Source organism: Sceloporus undulatus, chromosome 1, assembly GCF_019175285.1.
Source record: "Sceloporus undulatus isolate JIND9_A2432 ecotype Alabama chromosome 1, SceUnd_v1.1, whole genome shotgun sequence".
Lineage (NCBI taxonomy): Eukaryota > Metazoa > Chordata > Lepidosauria > Squamata > Phrynosomatidae > Sceloporus > Sceloporus undulatus.
The window spans coordinates 378,390,322-378,408,272 of NC_056522.1; the positions used below are offsets into that span (position 1 = coordinate 378,390,322).

The following is a 17,951-nucleotide window of genomic DNA, read 5'->3' on the forward strand; positions in this document are numbered from 1 at the left end:
CCTGGGAGCTGGCCGAGGCTTCCTCCCAGGCCGGGAAGGAGGAGGGGACAAGGTTTAAAAATGTAGGACCTTTTTTTTTTTAATTTCCTGTCTAGGAAATAAAAAAAAAAGGGTCCTACATTTTCAAACCTTGTCCTACATTTGTCCCGGTTAGGAGGTCCTCCATTATGGCAACCCTAGATGCGGGCAGCTGAAAAAGCCAACCCAAACCATTGTAAAACCTTTAAAACTAGACATGTAAGTACCTTGTTGTTGTTTTAAGCTGAATTGCCAGAAATGCTATTTGCTTTGAAAAGAAGGTGCTGTGTTTTCTAGGTAAAGTTATGATTTTTTCTGCTGCCACGCAGCTAAACTTAAGGGATGCTGCAGTTAGTTCTGTGGCGGGGGATATAAAAACAAACAGGAAGGGGTGCCATTCCCTTTTTGTCTCATTGCCTGGTGCAGTGCCTTTTTTAATGAATTTTTAAAAAATAAGATGAAGAAAATCGGCACGTGAAGCTTATCTCTGAGCTGCAAAGTGTAAATATTTCACAACCAGACTTCTCCCTAGCTTGGAAATCAAGAGCATCGCTTTCTACTTCTTTCCCTTCCTCCCTCGGTTGGAGTGTATGTGTGTGGAATGTCAATATGTGTATGGAGGAGGCTTGTCCTTGTGGGAAAGTCTTGCGTCTGATGCCAACGGATAACAAAGCATAGCCTCTAGGCATGGCTGGTAGGTTCCAAGGGTGAGTTGTCAGACTGGTGTGGGAGACGCAAGCAATGCACACAGCTTCCTAGTCTGATTCCCTGCACTTGAATTGAGCCGGCTCTTTGTGTTTGCCTTTCTCTCAGTCTCCAGCTTTTGGATTCTGCAACAGTCTGCAGGCCACTGCCCTTTGACTGACCCTTGTAGTTACTCTGACTTGAGCAAGAAAATTTAAGGTACTGCATCCAGATGAATTGGGCTTACAAAAGCTCATGTAAAAATAAAAAACCAGTTCGTTTTAAAGGTGCAGCCACATTTCTGGATTTTCCCTCTTCCTCCCTCCTTTTTATATGTAGCAAGTTGTGAGCCAGTACAGCGTAGTATGTGAGCGTTGGACTACAATTCTGCAGAGCAGGGTTCCCACATTGGCCATGAAATCCACTGGAGAAGGCAATGGCAAACCTCCTCTGAGGAAATTGTGCAAGAAAAACCCACGATAAGTTTGCCTTAGGGTCACCGTAGGTCAGAAATGGCTTGAAGGCTCAGAACAACAACCAAGGTGTGCTACAATGTGAAGGGGAATCATTGGCTCAAACGCTCTCTCCCAGAATCCCAGCCTTGTGGGAAAATACCAAAAAAGAGATTCCATCTTTGAAGTTTGTTACATTAAGAATTGTTCAACAGTGGACTAGATTGGCTAATAAGGTGATGGTGTTGTGGAGAACAATACTTTCCTGTCTCTTGAATCTCTCTGTCTGTCCCGGCATCATTTTCTCAATCTTACTTGAGAATGCTTAATATAAAAGCCTCCGTTTAGGCGTTGTTTGTAAGGCTTGGTTGATCCTTGTTCTGTGTCCCCACCTCTGCCCTACCCTTCGTTTGGAGACAGATGTGAGAAAAGAGAGAGATGGAAACTTGCTTGTTTGGTTCTGCATTATCTACACTTCACAGACTGACAAGTTTTGGTGCAGTTTTTCCAGCTTTATCTGAATCATCTTCACTGGTGCTTTTGAAGAACTGGATTGATATCCACAAAAGCTTGTGCTAAAATAACCTAGTTAGTCCCAAAGGTGCTGCTAGATTCTCCCTCCTCCCATTTTTTAAAGCTTAAAGAAACTAACAAGTCTATATCTCTTTGAAAACTGGAGACACCTGTGACCCAAACTTCTAAATACAAAATATCCTTTCTCTTCACTGAGATGTGTCTCTGTGAGAGCAGCTCATGCTGCTGCCAAATGTAGCAGAACTAGTTGCTGTTGTTAGCTGCCCTCACCTCATGGCAACTCTGTGTATCTCCAAACCCCCTTTCCTCCACTGCTTAGGTTTTGTAGATTCAGGTCTGTGACCTCCCTAGTTGAGTCCATCCATCTGCCATGTGGTCGTCTTCTCTTTCTGCTCCCATCTACCTTTCCTACCATTAATGTTTTTTTCTAATGAGTCATGTCTTCTCATGATGTGGCCAAAGTATGACAGTCTCAGTTTAATTATCCAGGGAGAATTCAGGCTTGATCTGCTCAAGTGCCCATTCCTTCGTCTTTTTGGCCATCCTTCAAGCCATGGGGAATACAATACTGTAGCTTGGACGAGTTTAACTTTAGTGCTCAGTTGTATATCTTTACTCTTTAGGATTTTATCTAGCTCTTTCATCCCTGCCCTTCCCACTCCTAGTCTTCTAAAGCCCCCTTTAGAAGAATCCCACTTTGAGGAAAAGGTGGGATATAAATCCAACCAATGAATATATAAAATAGAGCAATGTCTCTTTAGGAGGGGCCTGGAATCATAGACTCATAGAATCATAGAGTTGGAAGAGACCACAAGGGCCATCCAGTCCAACCCCCTGCCTCCTCTTTCTAGTATTGTCCCTTGTGTTAGAGTGCGCAGTAATAAAAAAGAAGAACAAAGAGAGTTTACAAGAAGGAAAGAATTCTTGCATTTGCTGGCATAACGTTCTGTATTCATTGATGAAAATTTGGATTAGATCGAGCAAGCAGGACTTTTGTCACAGATAGCTGGGCTTGTCAGGTCAAGACTGTGCCAGAGCCTGGGACTTCAACACCAAATCCTGAGACTTGGGGATAGATCCTTTTGGTACCATATACACCCTTAAATTTAAAACACACACACACACACACACACACACAGAGTCTAATAAATATTGGGAGAAGGAGACTGCCCTACAGGTGGATTGATTTAATAAAGAAAACCATGGTTGCTCTGAGTTTGCAAGACATGAGCTGTTGATGACTGGTCCTCTTGGAGGTCTCTCATTCACAGGATTACCAGAAGTCAACTTGAGGCCAAACATCAGCAAAGAAATGAGGATGGAATTCAGAGACATAGCAGTATTAGTCTGGAATATCAGTATGCAAAAGGATCTTGGAGACTAATTGTCCAAAAGAAGTTGTAGCATAAGCTTTCTAGACTTGGTCTACTTCCTTGGTCTCCGTGCATCTGAGGAAGCAAACCAGGTCTACAAAGCTCATACTACAATTTCTTTTGCACAGTTAGTCTCAAAGGTGCTTCAAGATCCCTTTGCAACAAATGAGGAATTTTCTCTCTCTTTCTCTCTCTCTGCAAGACATTGCACTTGCCCTATGACCTTTCTGTCTTACCCTGAGGCCTGGTCCTAACTTCAAGGCTGATTAGAGTTTTGCATTGGGCAGGATATTTTTTTTTATAGTGTTCGCTGACGGAACCTGGATTAGATCTAGCAAAGTATTTCCACATTGACAGTCCATTGCCCCCAATATTTCCCAGCTTGAGACACAGACACATATAGAACATGTCTCCGCACTGGAGAAATCCAAATGCATACTGCAGGAACAAACCCTGCCCCCTCCATCTCATTTCTGCCCAAGAACAAGGCAAGGCAAAGAGAGGGAATCCATGCCAGTGAGGGAGGGTGGGCAGGTTGCTGTAGGCTAGCAGTTGCCAAGAGCAGCCCATCCTTAATGGTGGTGATAAGGTTTGCTTTTGTTCTTGTGGGTCTTATTTAATCAACCCTGTCTCGTTTCTGATTTTCCCTATCTGTGCGCCTCATCGCATGGCTTTCATGTCCAGGCTCCCAGCTGCAGGAAATCTTGTTAAAATTGCCTTGTTCAAACACACGTGCCTGCTCTCTCTTGTCCCCCAGGGTTTCCAATATGCGTGGATGGAGTATAAGTGGGGAGAGGGAAGCAGGCAGGGGAAGGGGGGGTTAAGATATCAAAGGGTTCCCAGTCCTGTGTATTTTATAATTCATTGCATTGCTAAGCTGCAGAATACATTTCCACTAACAAGCTCTGAGACAGTGTTTGTATAGAAGGGGTATCCAAGATGACACTGGAGGATTTAGGTCTAGACCTCCAGTAGGTTCCTCTGTGCATCCTAATGTGTACCTGGGAGAGATTGTGTCCCTTGAATCCTTACCATTTTAAAAGAGCATCCTCATCAGAAATGTCTTAAAACCAAGTGCCAGAGCTGCCCTTTAATCAGTGCATTAACCATCAAGTCACGAACATAGCACATGGCAAAGAGGAATTTCCATTCATACAACTGTAATATTGGATTTTAATAAAAAACATTTGCTAAACCAGAGTCTTTCCCTGCCCTTTTTAACTGAGGACTTCATTCATTTGGATCCTTCAGGTAATCCCAGATAATGAACATGGCATGAAAAAAAGCCAGGAAAGTAACATTAAATACTGTGTGTTTGTCAATAAAGAGTAAATATAACTTAATTTAAATCAGAGTAACCAAATATAAATAGAAACTCGTAAGAAATGTACATTCATTTGATAAATGAGACAAATTACTGCAGATGCTGGTGCTGTGCATAAACCAAAATTAATGAAAGCAGCATACAGATGTTCCATAAATCAAAAATAGCTGTTTTGTGTTGATTTATGCTAAGTCATTTTATTTGTTGTTCACAAATTTAGGTCTCTCTTAGGCTGCACAATTACAGCATTTTGATGCTATTTCAACTGTCATGGCTACATCGGGTGTGCTTTGATTGAGATATCCTGCATGGCAGGGGGTTTGACTGAATGATCTTTGTTGTTTCTTCCAACTCTATGACTCTGTGCTTTGTGGTTTAGGAGGGGATATTTTGCATTCTCATCCAGAGAGCTCTAATGGCTCCCCAAACTACAAGTCCCAGGATTCCATGAGATGAATGCATGGCAGTTAAAGTAGTATCAAAATGTTATGAGGTATAGTGTGATTGATACTTTAGTTTCCTAGCTTTCGTTGGTTTGGGATGGAGCCAGACTGTAGAATTAATGCAGTTTGACACTGCTTTACCCATCATGACTCCATCCTATGAAATCCTGGGATTGTAGTTTGTTGTGGCACCAAAGCTCTCTGGCAGAAAAGGCTAAATATTTACAGAAATAAAACCCAGAATTCCATACCATTGAGCCATGGCAGTTAAAGCGGTTTCGAGACCTTTGACGATTTTGGTTTCCCTCCTCTGGACACCATTCAGCTTACCTTCAGAAGGATAGTGACAGCTACCCCTAAAAAGAGGGAGTTGCAGCACAGTAGCACCATTGGCAAAAAAAAGTGAGAAGGCCTGTATCATACATATATCAGTATGTCGTACTGAAGATGGAGCAAGTTTGTTATTATTACTATTTTCCAACCCTCTTACTAGAATGGCAATAATGGTTTGAATGTAAACATTTTGCCTTTGCTAGTTTGTTGGCTGTTGTTCATTGTTAGACTAGTATCTAGAGTCAGTTGCTTCTTTTTAATCACATTATGTTATAGTGCAAGAAATGCCATTCAGAAATAAATACTTCAATACTTTTTAAAGAACAACTATATTTAAGCTAGTGGCCACAATATCTGAACTGCATTTTGCTACTTAATAATAAAATAATAATAAAAAAAAATTATTTTTATCCCACTTTTCCAATGATCAAAGCGGCACACAGATTAGACAAAAGTATATCGAAGTAAAAAACAGCATTTAAAAACAATAACAATACAATAACAGGGCCAGCTGAGTGGGGGATCCATAAACATTGCAAGGTCATTAACAGAAGGGGTGAACCATAGAGTAACATCTCATGGGGGGGAAGGCTTGAGAAAAGAAGAAGGTCTTTTTCTTAAACAGATCTAAAGATGTGATGGAGTGGAGCTCGTCCGTGAGAGTGTTCCATGTTTTTGGGGCCGAGATAGAGAAGGCCCGTTGCGAGGTCCTAACATATCATACTGTTGGGACCTCCAATAAATTCTTCCCTGCCGACCTGAGTGTGCGGGGCGGATTATATGGAGAGAGGCGGTCCTCCAAGTACCCTGGGCCCAAGCCATTTAGGGCTTTGGGCTCAGGGTAATTTTCCAATTTAGTCCTATATTGGTATATCCTATACATTAATGCAAAAAAAAAGGTTTAAGCAAACCAAAGGTTAAAAGCACGGTTTGGGGTTTAAAAAACAATAACAACTGCTTCCCCCCCCCCCCCCCAAAAAAAACCCTAGATAGATTAAACATAGAGTTTTTTAATGTCAATAGAACAAACCCAGAACAAATGGCAATACAGCCCCTACTACTAATATATTTGCAGCATTAGCTTTCATGTCAGTGGGATGCTGAAGCTGCTCCAGGTTTCAGTTTGAATGCTTAAAAGGAACTGTCCAAAGTGCTGGATTATATTCCTAAACTATTATCTACACCAAATTAGGAGGAGTGACTAGAGTTGAGGATCAAAATTCAGAATGTCCTGAATAGATTACAAAGCTGGGCAAAAGCTAACATAATGAATTTCAACATGGAGAATTTAAGGAACTGCACTTAGGTAGATATTGGATGGGGGACATCTGGCTTGACAACATTACATGTGAAAGGGATCTAGGAGTAGACCTCAAGTCAAACAGAAGTCAACAGTGTGATGTGGCAGCTAAAAAAAGCCAATGCAATTCTAAGCTGGATCAATAGGAGTATAGTTTCCCATTGGGATCCAATGGGAGAGGTGGGGAAACATAAATAAAATTTATTATTATTAGTGTCTAGCTCGAGGGAAGTAATAGTGCCACTCTATTCTGCTTTGGTCAAGCCCCACCTGGAATAATCCCGTGTTCAGTTCTGGGCACCGCAATTCAGAAAGGGATGTTGACAAGCTGGAGTGTGTCCAGTGGAGGGCTGCCAAAATGGTGAAGGGTCTGGAAACCAAGCACTATGATGAGAGATTTAAGGAGCTGCGTCTATTTAGCCTGGAGAAGAGAAGGTTAAGAGGTGATATGATAGCTTTGTTTTAATATTTGAAGAGCTGTCATAGTGAGGATGGAGCAAGCTTGTTTTCTTGTACACAGAAAAATGTATAGAAGCCACAGGGAAAGAAATCCCTTAACATTAGGAGGAACTTCCTCACACTAAGAGTTGTTCAATAGTGGAACCCACTCTCTTGGAGAGTAGTAGGGTCTCCTTCTTTGGAGGTTTTTAAACAGAGGCTGGATGGTCCTCAACATCTGTTCCAACGCTACGGTTCTATGATTCTGTGACCTTGGATAGCTCTTTTTAATGTTCAAGCAAAAACCTGGATTCAGTTCCCTGAAGTGGAAGCCATCAGCCACTACTGTGTAACAGGATTGAACTTCTTATGTTTGGTATTTAACATATTGGCTTTCATCTCTTTTTTGCAGACTCTTCACCAGAAGCCCAACCCAAATACATTAAGGGAGGGAAGCGCTATGGAAGGCGATCCTTACCAGAGTTTCAGAAATCAGTGGAGGAGTTTGCAGAGGTGACAGTGATCGAACCTCTGAATGAGGAAGGGCAGCCCTCCCGCATTCCCAGTGATGACTGTGACGAGGTAATGATTTAACAACAGCCATAATGGATTTGAAAAAGAGAGAGAAGCTGGGAGATAGAACGGAAGACTTTTCTATGTTGGCAGCAGTGTTTGTATGTTTTTGTAACCCTTGTGCATTTATCGTCTCTTTTGCCAAATGTATAACCCTCTTGACACCTGAACGGTATAGTCAGCCCTCCATATTGGTGGTCTTGACTTTGCAGATTTGAATATTCACAGGTTTGATTATTATTTTCCTGCTAAGAATCTCTAGGTCCTCCAGCATGACTTTATGGCTAACTTTCACCAGAAGTTGCACTGGAGGACCTAGAGATTCCTAGAGGGAACGCTCCTCTAGGCATTTGTAGGTCCTCCAACACAATTCTGTGGTCAGTTTCCAGTAAATGGTGACCATAGAGTTGCACTGGAGGACCTAGAGATTCCTGAGGTGTCCTCTCAGATTAAACAAAATAATGAGGGTTTTGTATGTGTGATTTTTCCACTTTCATGGGGGTCCTATGTCCCTAACCCCAGCAAATGCAGAGGGCCCACTGCAGTCATACTCCTTTAAGTCTGCTCTCTTTATCTCTGGAGTGGCCAACTACCTGGGAGCTGAGGAGTACCTCAATATATCCCAAATACCCTTGTACTTCCCAAAATGGTTATAGGAAGTGATAAAGCACACTCCCTGCCTCAATTTTGGGAACAGCATGGACAAAAATGGAGGCACTGAGAGTGTTCTGTGTGGGTGGACACTCTGTGTGGGTGGCCATTTGGTACATGTTTGGGGGGATTTTGCATGGAAAAAGAAAAGCTGTGGGCATGCAGTGTGTATGTTACCTCTATTCTATACGAAATAACAGATTGCAGAGGAGGAAATCCTGCCTGAAGCTGTTGACCAGTCTGTCAGGACTGGCAGTTCTTTCCTGTTTACATTGCAAAGATGGCTGGGAGTCAGAAGCCAAAGAGAAGAAGGACGCTCAGGGGTCCTGTGTGTGTCTGCTTCCCAAAAGCTGATGCATGTGTGAATTGTGCAGACAGAAATCTGTTCATTTTTCCAGAGCTGCCAGTTTCTACCAAACCTTTGTGGGAAAATCTTTGTAGTACAAATTGAGTGTCCCTTATTCAGAATTTTGAAACCCAGATACTTCAAAAGCCAAAAAGGTCCACATTGGTGGCTGAGATAGTGACAACTTTGCTTTCTCATGGTTCAGTGGACACAAATTTTGCTTCATGCATCAAATTATTTTAAAATATTATGTATAAACATATGGTACCTTCAGGCTTTGTGTATAAGGTATATATGAAAGAGAAATGAAAATTGTGTTTAGCCTTGGGTCCTGTCTCCAAAATACCTAGTTATATATATGCAAATATTCCAAAATCTGGAGGAAAATCCAAAACACTGCAAGCATTTTGGATAAGGGAGAAGCAGCTTGTATTCCTCTTTGGGAGGCATGTTAAATTTTGATGCTGGACACCCAAACATGTAAATGTGGCATCACATTTCAGCCAGTTCCACCCCTGAACCTCACTCCTTGTTTGATCCCTCCTAACTAGTGGCAGCTGATGGCTTGGAGTGGGATAGAGAATCCACTCTGGGTTTAAGCCTCTATCACCTTATATGAAATCCATCTCCTTTAGAAGGTTGATTTACTGACCTGGGAAACACCAGCTGCCATTGCTTCTAACCTTCCTTGTTCCCCTCCTGCACCCACCTTGGTTGTATCCACGCTACAGAAATAAATCCATGTTGACACCACTTTAGCTGCCATAGCTGAATGCTATGGAATTCTGGGAACTGTACTTTTTTCAGACATTTAGCCACCTCTGTCAGAAAGCTCTGGTGCCACAACACCTTCCAGGATCCCATAGCATGGAGCCATAGCAGTTAAAGTGTTGTCAAACTGGATTATTTCTACAGTGTGGATGCAACCAACTTGTGATATTTTGATAAGTGACTCCACAGTGTGAATCAAGAGGTCTTTGCTTCAGCTCTGCTTCACGAATGTGACATTGCGTCCCTAAAGTTGTAACATTATTTTTGCTTACAGTCATTGTCTTAAAAAAAATAAACAAGCAATCAATTCTCCTGGATGTTGCTCACTTGCACAGTGTGCTGTTTGTGCGTTGTGGCTTTAGGATTGTGATGACTCAGCCCCCTTTTCCATCACTGTGTGTTGCAGATCCTTGTGCATTGCTGCCTTCCTGTCTCCACTGCCTAAATTTGCATTGCCCAGCACCTCTCAGCTTACATGCAAAGTCCTGACTCCCAGGATATAGGATACTCAACCTGGACTGTGTTTTTTAGCTCCCATGCTGAGAGAAAGACAGGATATAAAATAAATAAGTTAATAAATATAAGTTTAAATAAAATAAATTTTAAGTACAAGTTGAACTCTGAGGTTGAGTCCAACCAAGAGCCTCCCAGATCCAGCATCCTGCTTTCCATAGATGTCTGAATGGGAAGCTCCAGTTACTTATTTAATATCCTGCCCTTCCCAGGATATAGGAACCAATTTATCTTAGAACAAGGTTAAAACAAGATAAAGCTTAAATTTGAGGACAGTATCCTTAACCTATTACTACGTATGCACAGAGTCTTTATCCACAGATTCAAGTATCCATGGCTTGAGAATATTCCAAAAAGTACAAATGCCAAATAGCAAACTTTGATTTGCCATTTTATATAAGGGACACCATATACTATGCCGTTGGATTTAATGGGATTTGAGCCTTGACAGATTTTGGTATCCATGAGAGGTCCTGGAACCAAACTCCAACGGATAACAAGTGTCCAGTGTTCAATACTCACACAACAGATACCTGTTCCATAGAAAAAGGGTAACACTGACCCCTGCATGTCGCCTGGGCAGAGCCATCCCTCTGCCACCACAGCTGTTGAACCACCAAATTTCAGTGTCTTGGCTGTGGTGGCCAAAGAAGCCCCGCTGTTGTTTTCCTCTTCAAATTTCCACTGCAAAAAGCAACATCTACCTTTATAAAGAAGGTGCATAGGCATTGAATACCAAAGTTAGGACAGTGTATTCCCCATTGCTATGTATGACTGTGAAAGCTGGATTGTGAAGAAAGGAAGAAAATCAACTCATTTGAAATGTGTTGCTGGAGGAGAATTCTGCAATTACCTTGGACATCTAAAAAGATCAATGAATAGGTCCTAGAAGCCTGAACTCTCCCTGGAAGCCAAGATGACTAAACTGGGGCTGTCATGTTGTTGTTGTTGTTAACTGTTCTCAAGTAGACTTTGATTCATATGGATCATATGGATGAGACACCTCCAAGAACCACTTCTCTGCTCGAGTCTTGCAGACCCAGACCCATGTCCTCCCTGATCAAGTCTAACTATATGGCATATGTTCTTCCTCTTTCTGCTGCCTTCCACCTTTCCCAGCATCTTTGCCTTTTCCAATGATTCATTTTTCCTTGTGATGTGGCCAAAGTATGACAACCTCAATTTAGCCATCCTGGTTTCCAGGAAGTACTTCGGCCATGTCACAAGAAGATAAGAGACAATAGTGCTTGGTGAGGTAGGAGGCAATAGTGAAAGATGAAGACTTAATTCCAGATGAGGATTGGACATGATGACCCTTGAGGTCCCTTCCAACTCTATAATTCTATATTTGACTAGACTCAGTCAAAGAAGCCATGGGTGCCCTGACTCTGAAGACCTGATAACAGGAAGACTTGGAGGTCTTAGGTCATAGGGTCGCCATAAGTCAAAGTCAGCTTGATGGCAGTCATCCACAGCAACATTGAAAGTGTACATCTAAGTTGGATCAAACTCTCCTGAGGGCACAGTTCTGCTTTAAAATGCAGCATCTGCTGCCCATGTACCCTGCAGTTTATCATATGGGAAGAATTTCTCTTAATTTCAAATGAAAAGAAAGTGGGGCCAGAACGCATTCATGTGAATTCGCTAGTTCAGCGAATTTACGTGAATTTGAATTGTGTTTAAACTGACTTCCCATTGCCCGAAAATAGCTTGCCATTGCCTGAAATTGCGTGTGGTAGTCTATCACGCAATAACATTAAACCCCATGATTGCGTTCGGATTGCCATTGGATTATACTTGCAGTTTCCCTTGTCTGAAAACATCCTTTGTTCTTCATGAAGAATGTGTAGGTTTTCTGAAGAGAGCTGGCATGGTGTACTGGTTTGAGTGTTGGTCTATGGCTCTGGAAATCAGGGTTTGAATCTCTGGTCGCACATAAAAACTCACTGGGTACCTTGGATAAGTCACACTCTCTCAGCCTCAGAGGATGATAAAGACAAACCACCTCTGATTAAATATGCCCAGAAAACCCTATGATAGATTTGCCTTAGGGTCACTATATGTCAAAAATGACTTGGAGGCGTACACAACAATGACATTTGTTATGAAATCAAATAACATGGCATCGATTTCAGGAATAGGGGGAGGTCTATAGAAAGGAACAGGGCAGGGTGCTACTTGAACAATGTGATGCCCTTATCTGCCTTACAGGTGGGTGGGCGTTTGTCCCAGGAATCATCCGCTGAGGATCATTCTCGAGTGTTGCATCCACATTGCAGAAATAATGCAGTTTGCCACCACGTTAACTGCCATGGCTTCATGCTATGGAATTCTATGAATTGTAGTTTGGGGAGATATTTAGCCTTCTCTATCAGAGAACTATGGTGCCGCAACAAACTACAATGGTCACGTTCACTGGAGTTAGGGGTGAAGGATGTCAGCGCAACTGCTGGGGTCCAACAACCACTGTCAGCAACGCAAACGAGTCCTGTGGTTAAATCAGACCTTTTGAGCAGAGCTAGCAATTTTAGAAGCTGAAGTGTGGCTCTAAAAGCAGTTGAGATAACAGCAACTGGATGTCTTCCAGGAACTGAAGCAATGCAGGAACCTCCGGGGACACTCAGCAAAGCGATGCAAGACTTCTACTGATAAACCACCAGAGAAGCAAAGTCTCCCAAAGTGCTCTTTATTCACAGTGCTATAATACAAATACAGATCTCCAAAACTCCAGACCATACCAAACCAACTCCTACTACAAACCCACAAGCTATCACTTGCAACCCCTGGGTTTTATAGACTCCAGACCATGTGGTCTCCCAAACCCAGTGAGTTCCTGTGTGTAACCATGACAAGTGTCCCCTGTGTAATCCAGCCAGGTGGTTTCATCATCCATGGCTATGTGCACCTAGACACTAAAGTGTCCTTGAGCCAATGAGCATCAGCTGTGCTGATCAACCTTGTCCTTCTGCTGAAATGCTCATGGTCAAACACACACACATCAAGCATTTCCCTGTGTGCTGTGTTTTAACCCTTCAAATCCCTGACAAAGAATTCCTGTGAATATGGAAAAACGCAAACACTATTATTTTGACCTAAAAGAACACCTCTCTAGGAATCTCCAGTTCCTCCCGTGCACTCTATGGCCAGAAGTTGATCATACATAGAATCATGCTGGAGGACCTAGAAATGCCTAGAGAAGTGTTTCATCTAGGAATTCTAGGTTCTCCAGCACAACTCTATGGTCAGCTTTCAGAGTTGCACTGAAGGGCTTGGAGTTTCCTAGTGAGAACATATTAATCAAAACTGCAAATTATCAAAGCCGTAAAAGTCAAAGCCGCAAATGTGGAGGTACAGTTCCCAGAACTCCCTAGCACTGAGCCATGACATTATTTGATTTTTTTTCCTGCAGTGTGGATGCAGCCAAAGTCTCTTCCCTTGCAAGAATCTTCAGAGTTTTTTTAATCTAAGGGAAGGTCAGTTCTCTATGACCAAAACAATGAAGGTCTTATTTTCCAGATTGCTTTCTAAGTCTCTACTTACAGATGCCCAAGTTTGTTTCCTTCTTAGTCAATTGTTCTTTGATTCTGGTTGGCCTTGCAAAAGAGCAGGGGAGGCTCTGCATAATTGCACGGAAGTAACATTGGAAATTAGCTGCAGGGCCTCTGGCTCATGAGACGGAGCGGGTCTTGCCTGTTGCAATGGTCAGACTGTCCTTTCCTGCCCCATTTGTGGGGGCCAAGTCCTTGCTGGCTTTGCTTTCTGGCCATTCACAGGTTTGTTAACCAATGTGCCAGAACAAGGACACAGTTATATCTGGTGGCTGTGGCGTATTCCCAGGAGGCCAGCATGTTTTTGACTGTGCTTTTATCAAGGCTGGGGTTTGCTGCTTCTCTGAATGATTGACTGCTGGCAATTGAGTTACGTGGTTGTCCTTTTGGCCTTTGCGCCTGATAAAAACGTGTCATCTCAATGGGGAGGAAGACGTCATTCCCTGCAGGTTTCTTTCCGCTCTCTGGGGATGGTCTGATAAAATAGGGTGGAAAGGGTCAATATTTGAAGGAAGGGAGATCTGTGCTCTAAGACTCTTGGGTTGAACAGCATGTTAATAGACAAGGACCGTTGTACATCGTAGCTGTATGTAGATGTCTGTGAGTGAATGGACTCTATTCCACGGAAGAGTATTGAAGTGGCTGTCATTGTTTCCCCAGTAATTGATTGATTGATTTCATTAAACCACCCGGTTTGAGCTCTCTGGGAGTGGGTGAAAAATAATTTAATAAAATAAACTACAAAGTGGCAGGAGGACAATGACTGCAGGCAGCGGCTGAGAAAAGCTCAGCAACACAGATGATTTTTAACAAACTACAGTACATATTAAAATTGAATTGAGGCCAGCAACAAGGATGAGACAGTGCAAAGATGTTACACGTAAAGGGCTGGCCTGAATGACGTTTTTAGGAAAAGGTGGGGCATAATGTAAATTGAATATAATGAAAATACTAAAACAGTTCCGGGAATGCTTCAGAATTTTTTTAAAGGTCTTTACCAGATGCCAAAAACAACAATAAATTTTATTTCTTCTCAACATCTCCCCATGACTTGAAGCAAGGCGCAACATGGATTAAAATGCATAAAACCATTTACACATCAGTTAAAACATATCCTGGGATTTATAGTCTGGGCAGGCAGCCTGCCCTCATTGCAAATTGCAGGATAGAATTGATTTTTCCAAAGTTCTTTCCTCAGAGCTGTAGCAGGAAGACTCACACCCAGACCTTTTGTTGAGCGTTGGCAATGGGCAGCTTAAACACATCAGTTAAAGACTCAGTAATGCAGATGCTGAGAGGGTTCCCCCCCCTTTAATTTCAGCACAATGGATAAATGAAAGGAAGACTTTAAATATAGATTCAGTCTAGGGTTTGTTGCTAGTAAAGTACCATTTTAAGAATTTGTCTTGCTCAGAGTGCTATAAGTCTGTTGTAAAGCAACAAGGCATTTTAATGAAGATAGGTTTATCAAAAATAATATGGCTGAGTACATGATAAAATACAGTATATAATAAAATACAGTACTGTATATGTAATATGAGCCGGCGTGGTGTAGTGGTTTGAGCGTTAGACTATGATCCTGGAGACCAGGATTTGAATCCCAACTCAGCCATGTAAACCCTTTGGTTGAACATGGTCATCACACTCTCTCAGCCTTAGAGAATGGCAATGGCAAACCCCCTCTGAAGAAACTTGCCAAGAAAACCATATGATATGGGGAGAGCCAGTGTGCTGTAATGGTTTGAGTGTTGGACTAGGACTCTGGAGATCAGGGGTCAAATCCCGGCTCAGCCATGTAAACCCACTGGGTGATCTTGGGCAAGTCCCACTCTCTCCACCTCAGAGAATGGCAATGGCAAACCCCCTCTGAATAAACTTGCCAAGAAAATCCCATGATAGATTCACCTTAGGATTGTCATAAGTGGGAATTGATGTGGAAGCACACATCAGCAACAGCAGATTACAAATCCCAGGATGCTGTGGGATGTAACTATGCCAGTTAAAGTAGGATCACAGCACAGCAATTGTGTTGCGTGAAAAGCCCTAGGCTGGCTGCTGAGGTGGTGAAGACTGGAGGGGAGGGGAGCAGGATTCTGGGAGTTATAGTGCAAAAAAGAGGGAAATCTCCCCAGGTTCTGCATCAATAATATCTTCCCTGTTAAAAAGCTTCCAAACAGAGGCTGGATAGCCATCTGTCAGGGTTGTTTTAAGTGTGTCGTCCTGCATGGCAGAAGGGAGTTGGACTGGGTGGCCTTTGGGGTTTCTTCCAACTCCAGCAATAGCAATAAGCAAGTACATTGCTATACTGCTTATCAGTGCACTTAAGCACTCTCTAAGCAGTTTACAAAGTATAAGCTAATTGTCCCCAACAGTCTGGGTACTCATTTTAGCGACCTCCTCAGAAGGATGCAAGACTGAGTCAAGCTTGAGCCCTTTCGCTGATATTGAACTTGTGACTTTATGGTTTGTGAGAGAGTGGCTGCAGTACAGGCATTGAAGCACTGCGCCACCAAGGCTCCTCAACTCTAGGATCCAGTGTATTCCTGCATGGCAGAAGGGGGTTGGACTGGATGGTCCTTGTGGTCTCTTCGAACTCTAGGGATCTTATGTATTCCTGTATGGCAGAAGAGGGGTTGGATTGGGTGGCCCTTGGGAGTCTCTTCCAACTCTTGAATGCTAAATCCTGACAGAATATTAGATGATGAAATTGCACTGGAAACATACGTTGAGGCCAGGTCACCCCCCCCCTCCCACCCAAGTCCCTGTGACCGTGACACGCCACTGTACCTGATGCTCCTAGTTGACCTCATATAAACAGCCTTTACAACCCAGCAGGGTCTCAGAGGGAGCCCTGATGAAACTGGGTGAGTGAGTGGAGGTTCTTACAGCTGCGCCCTGGATAATGGATTTGCCTCCCCAGGGCAGGGAGAGATGGAGGGACTAATCCATCTCCCCTGCAAGCCCCATGCACTGCGCTGACCTGGGCATTAATGGCAAGAAGCTTCCCAGAGGGATGGCAGGAACAAATGGGCTGTGATTTAAAAATAAATAAAATTATCATGATTCCCCTCTATTAGTTGTAAAAATGGGTGGAAGAGGTTAGTCAATTAACAAGGACAGTCAATTAATTGAGTTAGTTGGCAGCCACGGTTTTCAGCACCTCAAACAGTCGGGTGCTGAGTGATTCTCTCTTTTTCCCCCCATGTGCTTCTGCACATCCTAGGAAATTTCATCAGCTGCCTAATGATATCTCATCAGCACATGGGGTGAAGGTTTCCCCCACAGCTGCCTCTTTATGTTTCATTTTGCACCTTTGGAAGGAGAAAGAAAGAAAGCCCTTTTAGGGAAATCATCTTGACAAGAAAAAGAGAGATATAATCTCTGGTTTCCCCCCCTGAGCTGAGGGGGAAATGTGACCTCCTCAGTTTCAAGGCAGAGGTTCCTTGTGGAGAGGAGATGCTCTTTCCCTCTCATCATCTGTTTACTAGAAATGTGTGAAATGTTTGTGCATTTTCTTTTCAGTGTTCTCTAACATTGGGGGGGGGGGGGTCAGGTGCTAATTGTGATTATTATTATTTTGCTCCTGCTTCAGAGCAAGGGTTTTCTTTTACATTTTTATTGTGCTTTCATGGAAAATGTGAAAGCTTAATTCAAAAATACATATTTTGCAAACAAAAAAGCACTCCAGTATTTTTTGTGCAAAACACAGAAGTTTTATTCAAAAACTTGTTCTTTGTTATTGTGTGCATTCGAGTTATTTCCAACTTACGGTCAGCCCAAGGTAAATCTATCACTGGATTTTCTTGGCAAGATTTGTTCAGAGAAGGTTTTCTTTTGCCTTCCTCTGAGGCCCCATTCAACTACAAAAATAACCCAGTCAAACTGGGTTATTTTTGTGGTGTTCACATATACCCCGATTGCACTTAGTGCAGTTTGCAGGGGAGGAGGGCTGGCAGAAAGCCCACTTAACCCGGTGTATTTGATGCTGGGTTTTCCCCCACATCTTTTTAAAAGAGCTACAATGATCCACATCTTCAATAGTGTGAGCATGCTACCGAATTGATTCGGATCATGCTGCATCGTTCCCAAAATTTTTAAGGGATCTAGGAGTCCTAGTAGACCACAAGTTGAACATGAGTCAACAGTGTGATGCAGCAGCTAAAAAGGCCAATGCGATGCTAGGCTGCATCAATAGTTGTATAATGTCTGTCATGGGAAGTAACAGTGCCACTTTATTCTGCTTTGGTGGAAAAGTGAAATTTCAACAAAAATGTGCCAAACCTCTCAGAATGGCAGCCAAACCTTTTTGAAATTTTTGTTTTCCTTTAGCCAGGAATGGGAGTCATGCAGCCTTCCAGATGTTGGCTGACATCCTATGGATCAATCCCAACCAGAGGCAACCCATTCAATCAAATGTTGAATGATGAGCCAATACATAGGTGAATCCCATTGATTCAATGGGTTAACAGTAGTCAGAGCTAGCGACAGGATTTAGGCCTTTGTTATGGACTGCAGTGCCCATCAGCCCTGGACAACATAGCCAGTGTGAAGAATTCTGGGAGTTGCAGTGCAATAACATCTGGAAAGCTGCATGGTTTCCCTCCCTGCTGTGGACAAATAAGTGGAAATGTTTGGTGAGTTCGGATGTTC

General features: G+C 42.7%; 1 protein-coding gene across 7 annotated transcripts in view; it reads left to right on the plus strand.

Annotated features, from left to right (window-relative positions):
• The window catches only part of NIN (ninein), a 144,722-nt gene that overhangs the window by 32,463 nt on the left and 94,308 nt on the right, over window positions 1–17,951 (plus strand). For all 7 annotated transcript variants that reach the window (XM_042473525.1, XM_042473545.1, XM_042473534.1 and 4 more), the window contains exon 3: window positions 7,312–7,481. In XM_042473525.1, the coding sequence (XP_042329459.1) occupies window positions 7,312–7,481 (170 nt within the window). The remainder of the gene's footprint in view (window positions 1–7,311; window positions 7,482–17,951) is intronic.